The 18,197-nt window shown below is 41.2% G+C and overlaps 1 protein-coding gene across 7 annotated transcripts in view; it reads right to left on the minus strand.

Moving 5' to 3' along the window:
* GRIP1 (glutamate receptor interacting protein 1) overlaps nucleotides 1-18,197 on the minus strand; it is a 393,897-nt gene that overhangs the window by 14,280 nt on the left and 361,420 nt on the right. For 4 of the 7 annotated variants that reach the window (XM_028111005.1, XM_088025631.1, XM_088025630.1 and 1 more), the window contains 4 exons: nucleotides 9,340-9,496; nucleotides 8,449-8,560; nucleotides 8,285-8,329; nucleotides 3,277-3,510 (listed from right to left, as the gene is read on the minus strand). In XM_028111005.1, the coding sequence (XP_027966806.1) occupies nucleotides 3,277-3,510; nucleotides 8,285-8,329; nucleotides 8,449-8,560; nucleotides 9,340-9,496 (548 nt within the window). The remainder of the gene's footprint in view (nucleotides 1-3,276; nucleotides 3,511-8,284; nucleotides 8,330-8,448; nucleotides 8,561-9,339; nucleotides 9,497-18,197) is intronic. The other 3 variants (XM_088025633.1, XM_088025632.1, XM_088025629.1) reach the window with 1 other exon arrangement.

The following is an 18,197-nucleotide window of genomic DNA, read 5'->3' on the forward strand; positions in this document are numbered from 1 at the left end:
ACAATGGAAAGAAGCTGAAACCCAAGAAGCTGGAAGATAAGCCCACACTGTATTCTTCATGTTGGAAGATGATGTTAGTAACCCGTCATCCAGAGATGGAGCTGCTTTTGCTTTTTATTTTTTTCTTTCCCGGAATGAGGATGGATACTTGCCCATTCATTCACATCCTCTGGATCCAGCTTCTCATGAAGCATAGTATGAGTTTGTAGGTGCTGGCTCAGACATGACCAGATCTGCCACCTGCCCTCAAGGAGACAGATTTCACCAAGTAGCCAACAGCCATGAGAAAGATGGCAGCCGGAAAATGACACCAAGCCTGGTGTGCTATTGACTTCATCTGGCCTCTCCACCCTGGTTTTTGCAGCCCCTTGGGAATTCCTCCACCAGATCCATTTGGAAATGGCCACCAAGGGGGCTCAGGGAACTGAAAACCAGCCCTCATTCCACTCCTTAAGCAATGCATCCAGCTTGGGATTATCTTCAACTTGAAGAAGGAATGTTTTTCTAATTCCCTGGGCCTTCTCCACGCCACCAGCCACCAGAGTGCCTTTCCCTCATTTTTACAAAGGAAAAATAAGCTAAAAAAAAACCCCTATAAGCTAGTAGTACCCCACTGGGAGGAGAACTCAATTCCATCAACAAGTCACTGTGCTTTTTCATGGAGTCAGGGGATCCTGCAGTGTTCAAAAGTCACCCATGTGCAGGATCAAATGACTTTTCCTCTCATGCACTTCAGCACTGGAGAACGTATGTAACAGCCAACACGTGGATGGCTTGACAGAAGCACTGAATCACTTACAAAAGGAAAAGATACCCGGGACGTGAGCAGACACCACTCCCAGAATCCCATGTTGCCAGGCTGCACACTCCCTGGCTGCCTTTCACTTCACTAGATCTTTTTTTTGTGCCTTAGGATGCCCAGGACACCATCTACTTTTGAGACTCCTATTTTGTTTGGGACCAATTCAGAAGAAAAGAGAAGCTACATGGGAGACGCACTTATTGCCACCACTAAGGGGAGATGAAGCGAAGGCAAAAAGAAGCATCCTGTGGCTTAGGTCTTGGCCCAACCGTGTGTGTGATCTGGTGTCCTCCCAGGTCACACTCTGCCACACAGATGTTCCAACCAGTCCCCACGCTGCCACCCATTGTGCTGGCATGTGGAGGAGGCCTTTTTTTTAAAAAATAAGATCGATTTTCAGCACAGGCACTTTTTTTAAATCTCAGCTCTAACGACCTGCACACCCAATTTCTCATCATTATCTTTGCTAAATGCTTTCAGGGCAGGAGGGATGGACCGATGGGTCTTTGTACTGGCGGACTATCAATAATCTCCCTTTGAGGCAAATGCCTCACTCTAGAAGGAAAAATGACTCTATTTTATACCTGCTATTTCCCTCTCCTGTAGATGGGGATAATACATATCTGCTAAGAAGTGCTATTGCAAGGGCTAAAAATATAGAGTATAGCATATAATAGGAACTCAATACCTGCTGGTATCCTTTCCCTTTGGGGCTGAAGGCAGCGGGGGGGGGGGGAGGTTATCAAGCATGCCCCACTCTGCCTGGGCAGGAGAATTTTTGAGAAGAGGGGTGGGCAGTATTCTTAGACACCTGAGGGAATCGGGTGAGGCTCACTTCTTCCTGGTACGGCTGAATTAGCACAGACCTGATAGCTTCTGCTATGTAACCACCAGAGGGGACCTTACAGCCTCCTCATGGGCTTTGTCAATTAGCATCTTAGGACATTTGACAGGCCGTGATGGCTGCTGTGTTCCAAACAGATGCCTCAATTCAGGGAAACTGGAAAAACAAGCTAACTTGTGACATGGGTCTAAACCTGTGTCCCCATCCTAAAATATCAGACACTTCTTTGCTTTTCTGTAAGTCTGTAATGCCTCTGAATGCACAAGGCTCCAATTCCAGGCTTTAGAAATTCCCTCAACATGCCACCATCCCTGACATCTCTTTGCACAAGCTTCCTTCTGGGCTCTGAATATCCTCCACCTTCCTGCAGAGTCCACACCTACTTCTAAGAAGCCTTTCCTATCTCTTCTGTAGTGGGTGAGGGTCCACCCTCTGTCCCCCAAGGCAGCCTACTCTTGCCTCTCTCATTGTACCTACCTCACCATCTTCCCACTGCTTCCCAGCCAGTTTCCCCATTAGACTCCATGCCCCACGGGGATGCACAATACACTGGGTCAGTGAATGAATGTGCAGCATATGTGTATTAAATGAGTGAATGAGTGGTAAAAGAATCACCCCAGGATTGGAACACAAGGTTGAGAACTCAACTTCCCGTTCTAGTCTCTCTTGCACCACAACCTTTGTCAGCGGCAAAATAAATAGCTGCAAAAAGATATAAAATATCTTTTAAAGGGTGCTTAGGGAAAATGAAGACTTCAGAGGAAAAAGGGAGTGGCTGGCCTGTTACTTCCTCTCAATCCAACATTTACTTGCTTTTCTGGGTAAGACAAATAACTCATTTCTCGTTAACAGAGTATTAACTACAGAGAAGGTCTTGGTTCTCAAGAAAAGTGGGGTGAGATTATGGCCATCTATACATCTTTATGTATTAACTAAAAATAAAGCATTAGTTCTACGGAAGAAAATCAGAGCTCTGCTCTCCTTGCTCCGGGTTTCTGCAAACACTGTCACTCGCATCTGCCTTGTTCAAACTCTGCCAGCAACTGAGATTCAGCTCTGTGTGGCACAGTAGGTTCTTCCATGAAGTCAGGTGAGGCAACCATCACAGGCCAAGACGGAACATACCAGGACTCGCCCTGTCCTGACCCAAGACTCTAAATTATGTCTCGAAGGGAACTTCATGTCTTCTGCGTAATATAACCATCCACTAAGTCTGTCATTAAAGATTAAGCATTCCTACATTCAACCTGAAACTCCTTTTCAATGAAGCTACGAGTGTATGACACTTAGGAAATCCTTCTCCCACTTCCAAAGAGGTTGGAATGACAAACCAATTCATCTAAACTCCACAGGATACCGAAGCCTCCAACTTTTGTAAGGTTTTGGCCAAGACTACATTTTCAGTAAATTCATTGCTCCAAAGTGAATTGTCCCTGCTCTACGGAATAACCTCCCAAAGATCACATTTTGAGAACCGAGTCTCTGATGATGTGCCTTTTGGCTCTCTCTGGCTTCCGTCCCTGGCTGAGCCCGCGGTAGAGTGTCATTCCCATGCTCGCTCCCCTGGGCGCTCACACTGGGCAGAATGGCTGCTAAATGGGACGAAGGAAAAGGAAGAAAGCATCCTGACCTTGTGCAGCTCCACAGGAGTTGGGGACATGATCTCCTTGATTTCTTGTTTCATTTTTCTCAGGGTGACAGACTTTCTGCCCACATCTGTGGGCAGGGTGTTGCTCCGAGTTGTTTGGCTATAATGCGGCCGCGAGCTACTCCGTTCCTGGAAGCTGGCCTGTCGCCCCAGCTGACTGCGAGGTGTTGGGGCCTCATGATTCAAACTCATCGTGCTCCCCGACATGATTGTCGCCTGTGGCATTGACAATTTTCAGAAACAATTATGCCGCGGACTAAGAAAAGGGTTTGGTTGCTCAACACTAAGCACATTTTTCCTTCTGCCCAGTCAAAATACAGTCTCTTCAGGGCACAACCAAAGGCCGGAGAATGGACGTACTAATTGAACTATGAAAGTCTGGGAAAATGCTTTCCAAGTGACATTTATAATACACATCTCAAATCCAACTTAAGTACTTAAGCCATTGGGTTTATTTAATCAAATACCACCCCTGGCAGTTTTGAGGCAAATTGAAAAGCTATAACATTTGCTCACTGCAAACTACATTTTAAGCATTAACTTTCCACTGAGTGGGCTCTAAAGATGGGATTCATGAAGCAACTTCAATATATCTTACAGAAATGGACTAAGAACTTTTCAATGGAACCAGGCGGTCGCTATTGGCAATGCTGCCTCTAGCCCCACCTAGAGGTAACAATGGGCTAAAACAGGGCTATTGATAGGCAAGAGCCAATGCTGCCTGCCTACCACTGGTACTCTGTCTTTCCTTTGCCACGTGGCCTGTCCTAGAAGCTTGTAGAACCAGCTAGGTCTCCACACCATTTGGCGTAGGTCCACGTTTCTTAGAAACGGTCTTTGTGGGAGATAGTCAAAGGTCAAAGAGTAATCATTTATTGTGCTACTGGATTCAACTCTTTGCTCAAAAGCTGGGAAACTTGGATTGGATTTTACCAGTGAACAGGGAAGTTTGTTCAGATTCAAATATGTTCATATGCGGGACACCTGGGTGGCTCAGTTGGTTAAGTGTCTGCCTTCGGCTCAGGTCGTGATCCCTGGACCCTGAGATCGAGTCCTGCATTGGGCTCCCTGCTCAGCGGGGAGCCTGCTTCTCCCTCTGCCGCTCCCCCTGCTTGTGCTCTCTCTCTCTCTCCCCCTGACAAATAAAATATTAAAAAAAAAGTTCATATGCAAGGAGAAGCAAGATTAGACCCCAAATATGACTGAGTCTTGGAAGTGAAACTAAAAAAGCATCTGAAACCAATGTCATGTTGCGGATGTTCATTTCTCATGGTTAGAGGATGCTAAAATTCTGAAAACATGTGTGTAAGGCAGCTCCATCCTCCTTGGTATGACGGTTGAATGATGATGGTAAACCAGCACTGGTGAGTCTGCCTGAGGTCATGGGACCAGAAAACAAACTCCACAGGCTGTGTTGCTGGCTACGCTGTGATCTAGTGGTTTACATTCATACTCATGCTAAAAGTAGCAGAGCGTCCTTTGTTGAGTCCTTGCGTTCGCCACACAACAACTTTGAGAGGGACACTGTTATGACTCCCAATTTGTAGGTGCAGAAACTGAGGCACACAGAGGCTGACTTACCCAAGGTCACCCAAGTAGTAAATGAGCCAAGGGCACCATCTAAAATTATTGATCAAGAGGGAACACTGCAACGTGATAGAGTTTTCATTTGTTATCTCTCTAAGATTTTGTAATTCCAAGTGACCTGGTGTTCGGCTACACACACACCAGTAAAGAGATCTTTGAATTGCAGCCAAGTATTGGCGCACATGTACATATATCTATGACTCCGTTGAAAAAGGAACAAAACCAGTTATCTTATCAATATCCTGACTAGGTTAGTTATTGTATTGATAATTTTGAAAAAGAAAATTTTAGTCGTAAGAAAAACCTTACTGGTCATTGACCATTAACATGTGCTCAGTACCATATATATGTGTCTGTAGAATGTCAGTTAATACTTGTGGTAAGTCTCTATGATATGTATTAGAGTTATCATACCTTCCCACTTCAGTCATGGAAAGGGATGCCTGGATAAGGTGAGCAAGCTGCCCAAGACTCTGGGATTGCAGCCCTCACACTCGGATTCCAGAATCCTTATTCCCAGGCTAGATTGCTTCCCAGTCAAGTATTCAGTTGGAACATATAAAATTGACTTTTTAGGAGATTTAAAAAAAAAAACCCCAATATGTAAGCCAATGTGGATTGTCCATATTATGGTTTATTTCAGTTAAATCTCTTTTTAAAATGGAAAGTTTTTGACTACTGGCTTTGTTGGTGTCATGGGACATCCTTTATTTATGGCACTTAACTCCCTGAAAGCATTTCTCTGTTTGTCCACTGTAAGTGACAGCACCCAGTGATTATTTTCTTGCAGTGGTGACCATCCATCTCTGGTTTTTTACCTACTTAGACAAATTATTGGCTTTGTTCACATCCATTTTTTATATTCATTTTTCATGGGATCAGTGGGAAACATGTTGGAGGTAAAATACTTAATCACTACAATAGGGAGATAATGGTTTGAGCTTTGGCCACTACAGAAGTTCCAAACTGATCTAGAAAGACTTCTGATGGAGGCAAGGTTTCAAAGCACAGCTTGATTGCTTTGTTTAAAGTGAACTTCCAGGGGTGCCTGGATGGCTCAGCGGGTTAAGCGTCTGCCTTCGGCTGTGGTCATGATCCCGGGATCCTGGGATCGAGACCCACATAGGGCTCCCTCTCCCTCTGCCTGCTGCTCCCCCTGCTTGTACTCTCTCGCTGCCTAATAAAAAAATAAAAAATCTTATGAACTTCAATTGAATTACTATGAAGCAATATAAAAATTAAAACGTAAATATAAAAACTAAAATAAAATTTAATTACTTTAAATTATCTAAGATTTGTTTTCACTTCAGGATTATCTATTGCCTGTTCCCACTTTGCACAATTCATAGTGTATAGTTATAATCCCCCCCATTATCAATGAGATAACTGATATACATAAAACTTAGCAGGGTATGTTCAAGGGCTTTCTAGCTTATATTTAGTTAAGCCTTCTTCCTATATTAAACAAAAACCAGTGAAGGCAGTGTTCATTAATAAAAATGGCAAAAATAATAATTTCTATTGAATTATTAAGTGCTATGTTCTGTGTTAAGTGCCTTATAAGCATTAATCATTATAATCCCCTTATTTTATAGAATAAATATCTCATAAGACAGATTAAGTAACTTGTCCCAAGTCTTAGTTTGAATTTTTCTCTTTTGTTAAAACTGTACATTTTTCAGTGCTAAAGTTGAACCTAAATAACTGCTAGCTAATGGGGAGAATGCCATGCATAGTTTTCATTTCCATTTCAACTGTAACCATTACTCATTGGGGTTATAGTATACTGTAACGTTTAATATTGGACGTAAGTTTCACATGCAGGAAACTTGCTCCAAGGATACTTTTTTGCATTGTAACATTTACAATCAAGAGATCAGAGTTCATTAAGCTAGTAAATGAATCCTCTTTGTGATACAAGTATAAGTGAGACTTTTAATTTATAGATTTGCCAATCATTCTTCCTTGTTGAGGGCTTTAATTTCCTTTTGGCTTATAGATTCAACCCATTTCCTTTCTGGAGTTATAATTTCAAGGGCTACACCTGCCTGAAGCTAGGTTAGAAAAAGTTTCTAGGCTATTGCAACATAACTTCTATGCTCAGAGATGTTGTTTTCATTTTAGATAACTCAACTTCTGGGAGAAAACCCAATCTCATGGTGTTACTTTTTACATCACCCTTGTTTTACCTGCTATAAAAGAAGCTATTAGAAGAATAGCTGCTTCTTTAAAAGAGAAATAGCAAAATGCAAAGTGAAGAAGGCGTATGAGCCAAACATGCTTTCAAAAGCAAGGGTATGTTCAAGAATTGTGAATTGAGCTCATTATCCAGTTGGGCCCCTTCTGCTAATCATTCTAGGTACAGGAAGTGGTAAAAGTTTAAATAAGCCAGCTGATACTTAAGCATTTTACTCTTTTTGAAAGTTGCCTAAAAAGGAATCAATTGCGAATGTCTTAATTTATTTAAGTTTTATAGCATTATCCATTTCCAGGACCTTCAACTGTGCTCTGAAGTTTCAATTCATGCCAGGTAATACTATATTTATAAATTCAAACTAATATTTTCCTTCATAATTCTCTTTGCAGATTCACAAACATTAGAATCACATCAAATATCCACACATGCAATTGAGAAGCAAAATAATACAAAGATGAGTATTCGTTTTAGAATTGCAGTTTCACCCACTTATGCCATTCACATTCCTTATGGTGACTTGGGGACCTCATATGACATCAAAATAAAAATGAGACTTTTGCCACTCTATTTTTTACAGCTCAGAAAATTTAAAAGAACATAAAAGGAAACAGTCCAGGACCTCCTAGACCAAAGTGTGAATATTGTCAGCAAATTCATGGCTTTGATTAAAGAACTCACCAGGAGTCCAGCTACTATGTTCCATCTCGCCACAACTCCCAGAATTCACACTAAGTTAATATGGAATCAGGATTTGCAATTAACAGCAAAGTACTGTGTAATATTTTGGCTGCTTTTCACACAGGCTGGCCTTTTTCACCAGCTGCATTGTCATCTACTTTAAGGGCAAAACAAAACAAAATAAAATAAAATTTCCTCTTATGTTCCTCTTCACGATCAAATTAATTGCTATACCAGGTACAAATGAAAACATGCCAAAGAAACCTTTCTAAAGCAGCTCCGAGAATGAGATGTGCCACTGCTGGGGGGCTTAGCTCCCTCCCCAGCGACTCAGTGGCAAACAGGTACAGTCAAAGGTTAGCAGGGAGCGATGGCAGAAGCCACAAGTCAGTAAGCTCGGGGTGGGGGGTGGAAGTGGGGAAATAAATACTTTCAACTGCACTGAATAAAATCAAATTGCTATCCAGAAGGCAAGGGGGCAGGGAAGGCAGCTTCACAAGCAAAAATATAAACATAAAGGGTAGCTACCAAGAGAGTCATGTTTCTCAAAGACACACGCCTGTCAGCTTTCTCCTGTGGAAAGGGGTTAAAGCTTTTAAATGAACTGATGTGATAAATGCAAACTCAAAAGGACCAAAAAAAAAAAAAATGAATGTAGAAACAATAAAAGTAAGTAGCAGGACCGAGGCTACCTCAAGTTCTCTCAGAATTCCCGACTGTCCACAGGTTTCCAAATCCTCCAGGGCTTGGGACCAGAAGTTCTCCTCTTGTTCAGCCTCCGAATTATCGGGAGCGCCTGTGAAACTGTCATCAAAAAGCACAGTCCGGGTTGAGAACTCGCCAGACATAATCCAGAATCTCTGTCTTTCCTTTCTCACACACCCAAAACATGGGAGATTCTTTTGGGATCTGGCTTTCTTCCAACTGTAACCTCCAAGTGAGGCTGCTTTCGAAAACGCAAAGTATCTCAAAGAACAGAGGGAAGGACCACGGTCTTACTAACTGAATTTGAGTTTTCATGGCTACTGTAGGTTGAACCGCATCAGCATGGCGTCATGGGGAAATATCTTTCAGCGGCTCTGCCTGGTGAAAGAGAAGTCAAACTTCCAAGAGAAAAATGGTTTCTCACTTATAAATATCAGTATAGATCATTTAAGGGCTATCAGTTTTTATGAATTTCCTTAAAATATTTTGGTAAGGAACAAAATACTAAAATATATCTCAATTCAAACTATGGGATCCTTGATGTATTTTTTTTTATGTAAATTAACGTGAAGCAACCTCTTAAAGGAAAAGAGAGGATACTAGTCAGAGAGTGAGGACAGGGTTTACAGATAGAGATCTTCCCATGTGCTACTATTGTTTTCATTAGGGGAAACTGAGCTCTTGCCTTGCTGTGGGGGTGATGCCACGCTCCTGCTGGGCAGGCACAGGTCTCTGAATCCTGCCAGGGGCTGGTGTGATGAGCGGTTTCTGTCATGCTCCCGATGCTAGCAATATGTGCCACCGGAAGTAGACAGATTCAGATCTGGGCTAATGGCCGCAAAGCAGTTTGGACAGGCAGCAGTTGATGAAAACCTTACCCACTGACTGTGGACCGGTCCCAGTCTTCATTACTCAGCCCCACGTCTGGGTAAGTCTGGCTTCGTGGCTTAGTGACTGGGGACAGGCTGCCTCTCTGCTTCGAACCCCTCCACTCGTAAGTGTTGAAGTTGTAGCCTGAGGCCTGAAAGCCAGAGCCTGAAACAAAAATCAGGTGTTACCTTCTGTTTCTAAGAAGGACTGCAGAGGGTCTGTTTGGTAATTTGTCTTTTTCTGCGGTTTCCATTAGTTCACTCGAGGCAGCTGATGTTAACTGAATTTGGGACCAGAAAGGCCATCAAGATAATACCCAAGCCTTACAGGCAAAACACATTCACACGCATTATGTTAACTGATTCCAACAACAGCTCTGAGGTAAGACCTTTAGACCCAAGCAGGAGAGCCCACTGTGTTGGACCCTTTTTCTTTTTTTAAATTTTTTATGGTTATGTTAATCACCATACATTACATCATTAGTTTTTGATTGGATCTGTTTTTATTAGGGCTCCTGCCCTGCTCTCTCTGGGCAAGAAATCTGCTGGGCCATGTGGGGAGCTGCCCACAAGACCCGTATCCAACCCTATTTCTAGAGCAAATTCTAGAAAGTCAGAATGCTGAACTTCCTGCCCAGATACCCTGTGTCACCTACAGGATGTATCTCAAACCTTTTGAAGGAGCTTGGCTCTGGGACGCAAAAACCCCCAGTCGTCATATCAAGGAATAATTTGGGAAAGCTCCGCTCCTGAGAGAAGGTCTCCTGGGAGCAGCGCCTTAATTCAACCAGGCACAGACTCCTGGTAAGGCTTCTCCCTCCCCCCGAACCTGCCTGTCTCTCTGCACCTCAGAGTTAGAATTCAAAATAGTTGTCGGGGTGGGAGGTGGGCACATTATTATGTTTATCTGAATTACAAAATGAAAACTGACTTCCTTTCTGACAGGGAGTTAAGTCCGATTCACTTGATAGGTGAGGCAGGGTGGAATGGCTTTGGCAATTGGGTTATAAAATGGACATTTTCCATAAATTTGAGCTAAATCTGTGGTTCCTGATTTTGACAAAAATATGTTAAGGCATATTAATGACCAGCTAGAAATTATAGTCTTTGCAAGTATTTAAATTTGGGGAGAAAAAAATGACATGACAACTTTAAATGTGTGATGGGGTATGCGGTTTTTCAAAATTCTTTTCAAAATTTAAATAGGGGAGCAGGGGCTTGCAGGCAGGTCTGACTCTACAGCGTGTGCTATAATCATGATACATAGCTCCATCCACCATTTCGGGTTGTGACCCCACTGTGTGTGTGTGTGTGTGTCTGTATGTGTTTACATGTGTGTACCAGGTTGCAATATAATATGTATTTTTTACTGTGTTTAAAAACTATTAAGACAAAAACCAAACAAAAAACCTCCCAAAAACCAAAATAGTTAATACAGCAAACAGGCCTTGGCTGCCATTTTCACATACAATGAAAGGAGCGTATCACATAAGATGACTGTCACCACGGCATCCCTGTTTCGTCTTACTACTCACTTTCCCTCCACTTGTTAGAACCTATAATGTCATCCTTACTAATAGAGTGCAGAGGAAGCAGGATGCCCGAAGGATAATGCTCTGATCAAAAGGACTTGATCTCAAGAATGCAGGGGAATGCCCAGAGCTGCAAGAACCTTCAATGGACCTTCTGTTTTAAGATACCAAGCATTAGGAGTCTTTGGCACAGAGAAAATATTTACAGTTTGATATCTCATTTTCTTCCTGGGTAATAACAGAAGTATGGCTAGCTATTTGGGAAGAAATTCTGTGCGATCAATTGTGCTGTTTTCTGTTGGAAGCATTGAATTAAGGAAATGCACGGGTCTCTTCTTGAAGGGGAGTGCTGCAAATCACTGCATTTCTCCTGACTTTCTCTTACAGGCTATCCATTTTCTCCTTCCCACAGAGAGAAACCAACCCCCCAAATAAGTGAAGTCTCCCTTTTTGTGATACAAAAAGTGTTAGGGGAAGCCTCACTTCCCTTAACTAGCTTTCAACTTGCTAAGAGCCAAATGCTAGGTATCCTTTTCTGATAAGCATTAACCTATTTGATCAATCAGTTCCCTGGGGAAATTCCAACATGTTTTAAACTGGGCAGATTAACTTTCTGATTTTCCTTCCAACTGTTGTTTGCAAGTAGTTCTTGGTGATTGGGCAAGAATGTAAGGATGGCCTTGAGCAGATGGGCAGCATTGTTCGTTACTCGGGAAACACCTCCCTCGAAAAGCATGTCTGCCTACACCAAGGGTGCCTTGTGTTAGTAAGCAATATTAAATGATTATTGCATTACAACAAAGCAGGGCATGAAGAGGGGATAAGATTCAAATATCCTTGGGTTAGATATAGGCTCAAAAGACCTGGATCCATGCTGTGCTGGCACAGGGACTGAGTAAGAAACATGGGTCCAAATCCCAGCTTTGCCACGTCCTTGCTCTGTAGCCTCAGCCAATTCACCTCAGTGTAAGATATGGGTAACCATACATATGTGCCTCACCAGCTTGACGTGAGGACTGAGAATAACGCACACAAACTCTCACACATAATGAGGTTTTAATAAATACAGATGCCCATCACTTTTATTATGTGCTAAGCCATTCAACTTCTCAAGATCTCAGTTTCCTTCTCTTTCATGCTGCCTGGAATGTAGGTGAAATAACTGGTAACCTGGTAACCATCCTGGATCATGTGGTAAGTCCAAAGATAGAAGCCAAGTGCTAGGCATAATAAAGAAGAAAAATTTAAGAGCATGGGTCTTCGAGGACACTGTAGAGTTATATGCCAGCTCTGAAATGCTTACTTTTTAAAAATGATTTATGTCACTGTAATACTAGGGTATTCAGTTCTATTCAGTTAAATCAATCCAACTGATATGCTGGGTTACAGTTAGTTTTTTAGATCTGACTTCCCTCTCATTCAAATCCTAACATCTAGACTTGGGTTAGGAGTAGGGAGATAGCAACTGATTCTGGCTGCATGTCCAACCCAGCTTTCTAGCAAAACAAAACAAAACAAAAAACAAAAATAGTTGATATTTTAATCCATAGCTGACTCCATTTCTACTTCTCCACTGATTTAGAATGGATAAAGGCGGGGATTGATGAAGATATTAACATATTGATTAACCTACCTAGTGCTGTGCTTGGCGAGTAGTGAGAAGCTCAGGATGTGTAGAATAAAAGGTACTACAAGGAACTATCAGGAGATGAGATTGATGAGTGGTTGGGAACTAGATTACAAAGAACTCTGGTTTAAACTGAGTACCGTTATGTTGGTTTGTTTTTTAAGGGAGGGGCAAGATTAGATTTAGTTTATTTTTTTAAAAGATCATTGATAGTAATATACTCAAAGTAAGGAGATGGTGAGGAAGTAAATATTTCAGGCCTGATGAAGGTTTTATAACAAAGGTGTGGTGTCTAAATGTGGTGTCTGGGAGGGCCTCCAAATGTAGGGTGACAATTGGCTGGAGGCAGATGGTGTGGGCAGTGAAGGGATTCACCTGAGGCAGAACAAAGGCGATAGAAGTTTATTGAATCCATTGCCCGAGAGCAGTGAGCAGGACAGGATGGGAGAGGCTGTTTGCCCTGAGGCAGAGGGTGGGGGCTGCTTTTAAAGGGGGAAGGTGTGGCGACCTATGGAATTCTCCCTTTTTTTGGTGACTGTGCCTGGCTATCTTAAGGTGGGTTGCCTGTTGGGCCTGTCTATCCAGCCAGGGGGCGCTATGGGCCCTTTCTGCATTCTATTGCTCAAGCCTGTGTGCCTAAAAGTAGCCTCCACAACAGACAGCAATGAATGGAGAGACAGGAGATAGGTGAAGCTGGAGGTAGGAGAGGCTGGGTCCTAATGATACTGCGGGCCACCTGCCTCAACCAGGGTCTTTACTACAGTGGGAGAAAAATAACTAAGTTGTTTAAACACCATCATTTGTATTTTCTTTCATATGTAAGTGAACTCAATCCCTAACTGATGTAGGTGGAGGATGATTGCATAATTTAAAATAGGGAACGTCTGATGGAAATTAAGTAAAGACAAGCTGCTTGCCATAGTTGAGAAGTTCAGAGCCCTGAGGAATATCCCTTTACACAGGGAATCAAACTTAAAAGCCACAGGAGGAATGGAATGAATGAGGCAGCCCACATGTAAGAAAAAACCAACTACCAGAAATATAATTATATAATTGTTTTTACTGAATGATGGTGTGAGCACATTAAATTAAATTAAAATGCGGGGATGATACTGGAAGCTAGGTTTTAAATTCAAAATTGATAAAAGAACACATTGGAAGATAGATGTAATTTTAAAAAATGTATTTCCTAAGTAATTACCCTTTATATTTAGAATTGGAAATCTTCCTTTCTTTTTTCCTCCCTCTTTCTTTTCTTCCTTCTTTCCTTCTTTCAATCTAGGTTTCAATATTTGTTTTTATCCTTTGTATCATAATGTGAGGTGTGTTATGGACTGAATTATATCTGCACCTAAGTTCATATATCGATGCCTTAGCCATCAATGTGACTGTATTTAAAGAAAGAGCCTTTAAAGGGGTAATTAAGGTTAAATGAGGTTATAAGCTGGGGCCATAGTTTAATCTGATTGGTGTCCTTATAAGAAGAGAAAATTTGGACACACACAAGAGATGCCAAGGATGAGCACACACAGAAGAAAGGCCATGTGAGGAAGGGAGAAGGCAACCATTTGCAAACCAAGGAAATAGACCTCAGGAGAAACCATACCTGATACCTTGATCTTGGATTTCTACCCTTCTAGGCAGTGGAAAATGAATTTCTATTTTGTTTAAGCCACCCAGTCTCTGCTATTTTGTTATAGCAGCCAAAGCACACTGATACAAGGTATAAAATTCAGTCTAGATTCCTTTCACTGAGAGTAATGTTTAGTTTTATGCATTAGTGTCATGGAAAATAAGTCTTCACAAATGTTGGCACTTCTAATAGCATACAGAATCTTGGTACAATGATTTTTATTTTGAGGGTAACCATACTTCAGATACTTGTAAAATTCTCATATTCCAACAGTGTACTATTTGGTTTTCAGTACTACAATATTGGGCAGATTAATATCTTACATTTGTAGCTCTTAATTCACACTCAGTATTAATTTTAAAAAGCGAACTAAACAATGTTGGTTCATATTCATAAAATCTGAAATCACAGAATGGTTTTGGAATTCAGTCTTCAACTCTACAGTTTTGGGACTGTAGCTCCTGCCATTACTTTCATTTTTGGAATGCAATTTTAGTATAGGAAAGCGAGCCAGATAATTCCTTGCCTAATTTGTTTCCTAAAAATCTAGTTTTGTTAAGAATGAGAAAATCACATCATGCATTTATATAACTATTTGTAATTGTTCTAGCCAAGAAATATTCAAAGTGTTTAGATGAGAATGTGGTTTTAAAATGGCAGAGCAAAATGGTTCTCTACCTTCTCTAGAAATCACCTCAAAACAGAAAGGGTTGACAAATAACATAAACTACATCTTCAGCAAAACTAGAATCTCAAACCATAAATACATAAAAAAAAAAGTTATCAAATTCCATGAGTCAAACAGGGGGTGGAAGGTGGTGATAAGAAGCCAAGAGGAGACACCTATTACCAGCGATTTCAGAGAGGGCCCAGTCTTCCAAAGCAGGGGCCATGGCAAAGAGCAAAACAACAATGCTTTGTTTGAAACACTAGAATGGCTTATATAGGCTGGTAGCAGGAATTTCCCCAGAATCAGTGCACCAGGGTAAAGCCAGGGAGGTGGGTGGAAAGACAACACCTACAGATACACCACAAACTGCAGGAAGCAATCTATCAGTGAGGCACGCTAGCAGAGAGGAATTCTGTATTGTTGGCAGCCTACAGTTGTCAGTCTCTGGGCTGAGTAAGAATGCACTCATCACACGTTACTGTGAACTGTGGGGTAATTTTTGCTAGCCTGGAGCACAGCTTGGGCTCTTCTGTCTCAGACCTTCTTTCAAACTTCCGATTTAGAAAGAAGTCATCTCATGCAAAGATGAGCAATAATTCAAAAGGAACTGGCATAAGATGTATACCAAGTTAATATTAAAAAAAAAAAAAGGAGAGAAGGAACAGAAAAACAAAGCAATAGCTGATGAAGGATACTCATGAGTAAAAGACTGCCATGCAGCAAATGATAAATATGACCAACTAGATCTTCACAAAATGTTAAAAATACACACCGAAACTATCATCTCTATAAAGCAAGAGATCAAAGCAAAGATATAAGAGCTCACAGAAAACTGGGCAAGCCAACATGACAGAAGGAGATAAAACATGAGCTTGTAGAGAGCAGAAGAGATATTAATGAGAAAAATAAAAGCCCCCCCCCCGCCAATGTCGAGAATACTGCTCAGTGTTCTGCTCTGTGTTACTCTCTTTATGTACTATGTTGTGTTCCCTAACTACATTAAAGGGAAGTTGGGCTTTTTGACTGTACATGTTGGTGTCCCTTTTCTCCCCCTAATTTTTTATTTAAATTCTAGTGTAATATTAGTTTCAGGTGTACAAATAAAATTTGTACACCTGATTCAACACCTGCATAATGTTGGTCTCTTCTCAGCCATCAAAATCTTTATGAAAACTACAAGGAAGCATGGAAATAGATGAATTATGCAGCGAATTCTAGTTATAAACAGAAAATCTAAGAATGGAGTAAACTTAATCAGATTAAAAGCAAAAATTTATTTTAGAAAACAAGAATAGAACTGATAAATAATGCAAGGGTCAGTTCTTTGGAAAAATGCCAAATAAAAATAAACCATTACCAGTATACTCATGGGAAAAAAGAATAAAAACACAAATGTACCAAATATGGAACAATATTGGGGATATAATTCTAGAAAACCGGGAAAATAAAAAGAATCAAACAAATTTCTTAACTGTGTGCAAATACATTTGAAAACCTGTATGAAACAGATTTTTATTTTTAAGATTTTATTTATTTATTTGACAGAGAGAGACACAGCAAGAGAGGGAACACCAGCAGGGGGAGTGGGAGAGGGAGAAGCAGGCTTCCCGCTGAGCAGGGAGCCCGATGTGGGACTCGATCCCAGGACCCTGGGACCATGACCTGAGCCGAAGGCAGATGCTTCGACAACTGAGCCACCCAGGCGCCCCAAAACAGATTTTTTCTCTGAGAAAATACAAATGATAAAAATGACCTCAAAATGGATCCAGCAATCCCACTTCTGCACATATATCCAAAGGAAATATAGTAGGTATCTTGAAGAGATAAAACTGTGGCATTACTCACAATCGTCAAGATATGGAAACAACCTAAGTGTCCATTGACATATGAATGAATAAAGAAATGTAGTATAGATACACAACAGCCATAAACATGAAGGAAATCCTATTTGCAATGACATGGATGAACCTGGACAATATTATGCTAAGTGAAATAAGTGAGAGGCAGAAAAAACAAATACTATATTAACTCACTTGTATGTAAAACCTAAATTAAAAAAGAAAAAGTCAAACTCAACTCTTAGAAACAGAAAATAGAATGTTTGCCAGGGGTTGGGGAATGGGAGAAATGGAGAGATGTTGGTCTAACGGCATAAAGTTTCATTTATAAGATGAATGAGTTCTGGGAATCTAAAGTAGAGCATGGTGACTATAGTTAAAAAATAATATTGTACTGTATACTTGAAAAGTGCTAATAAAGTAGATCTTAAGCATTCTCACCACACACACACAAGTGGTAACTGTGTAAGTTGATGGGTGTGCTCATCAACTTGATAGTGGTAATCATTTCACAATATGTGCGCATATCAAAATCATCACATTGTCCTGTTAAATATACACAATTTTATTTGTCAATTATACCTCAATAAAGCTGAAAAAAATGAACTCAAAAGAGAGAACGATCTAAAGATTAATGTGGGATAAGACAGAAAACATAGCTACCTGAGTTGAGAGTCAGGAATTACAGACCAAAAGCGCCACACCATCCATGAGAATGTCAGACTCTAAGTACCAGCAAGTTATCATTCTCCCCTTGTATTGATTGACCTTTGCTAAATCCAGGGAAAGGGTTTTCTGAGTTAGAAAGAGGAATAAAGGGGCGCCTGGGTGGCTCAGTCGGTTAAGCGTCTGCCTTCAGCTCAGGTTGTGATCTTGGGGTCCTGGGATTGAGTCCTGCCTTGGGCTCCTTGCTCCACAGGGAGCCTACTTCTCCCTCTGCCTCTGCTTCTCTCACTCTCTCTGTCCCCCATGAGTAAATAAATAAAATCTTAAAAGAATAATAGAAAGAGGAATAAAGAAGACAGAAGGGGGCCAAAGCATAAGATTTTGATAAGGCAGAAGGGCATGAATATAAGGGTCAGGAGAATGAGAAGTGGAAGAAGCTGACCCAGAGGCAGACTAGAAAAGTTTTTCATCCTAGAGCTGCACAGTAGAATTGAGAGTCATCCCACTGTGAGACTTTTTTTTTTTAAGATTTTTTTTTATTTATTTACTTGACAGAGAGAGACACAGTGAGAGATGGAACACAGGGGGAGTGGGAGAGGGAGAAGCAGGCTTCCCGCCGAGCAGGGAGCCTGATTAATACTTTGTACTGTAGGACTTGTTAATTGTGTGGTCCTTCAGCTGGGTTACCTCTCCCATGAGAATAGAGACCACAACTCTTTTGCCGATCATTGTATATCCATTGCATCTTGGCCTAATATTGTGCCAGCCATTACATATTTGTTGAATGAAAGAATGGGGAAAATTTGACATTTTGGAGAAGCAGCAGAGAATAAGGAATGTGGCTGCAGAGACACTGGGCCCAAGGAGGAAGATGCGCATCACGGAGGTGTGATATCTTACT

The sequence above is a fragment of the Eumetopias jubatus genome, unplaced genomic scaffold (genome assembly GCF_037043125.1).
Source record: "Eumetopias jubatus isolate StellerSeaLion01/CBP00866 unplaced genomic scaffold, mEumJub1_p1.0 scaffold_8, whole genome shotgun sequence".
In the NCBI taxonomy this organism is placed as follows: Eukaryota; Metazoa; Chordata; class Mammalia; order Carnivora; family Otariidae; genus Eumetopias; species Eumetopias jubatus.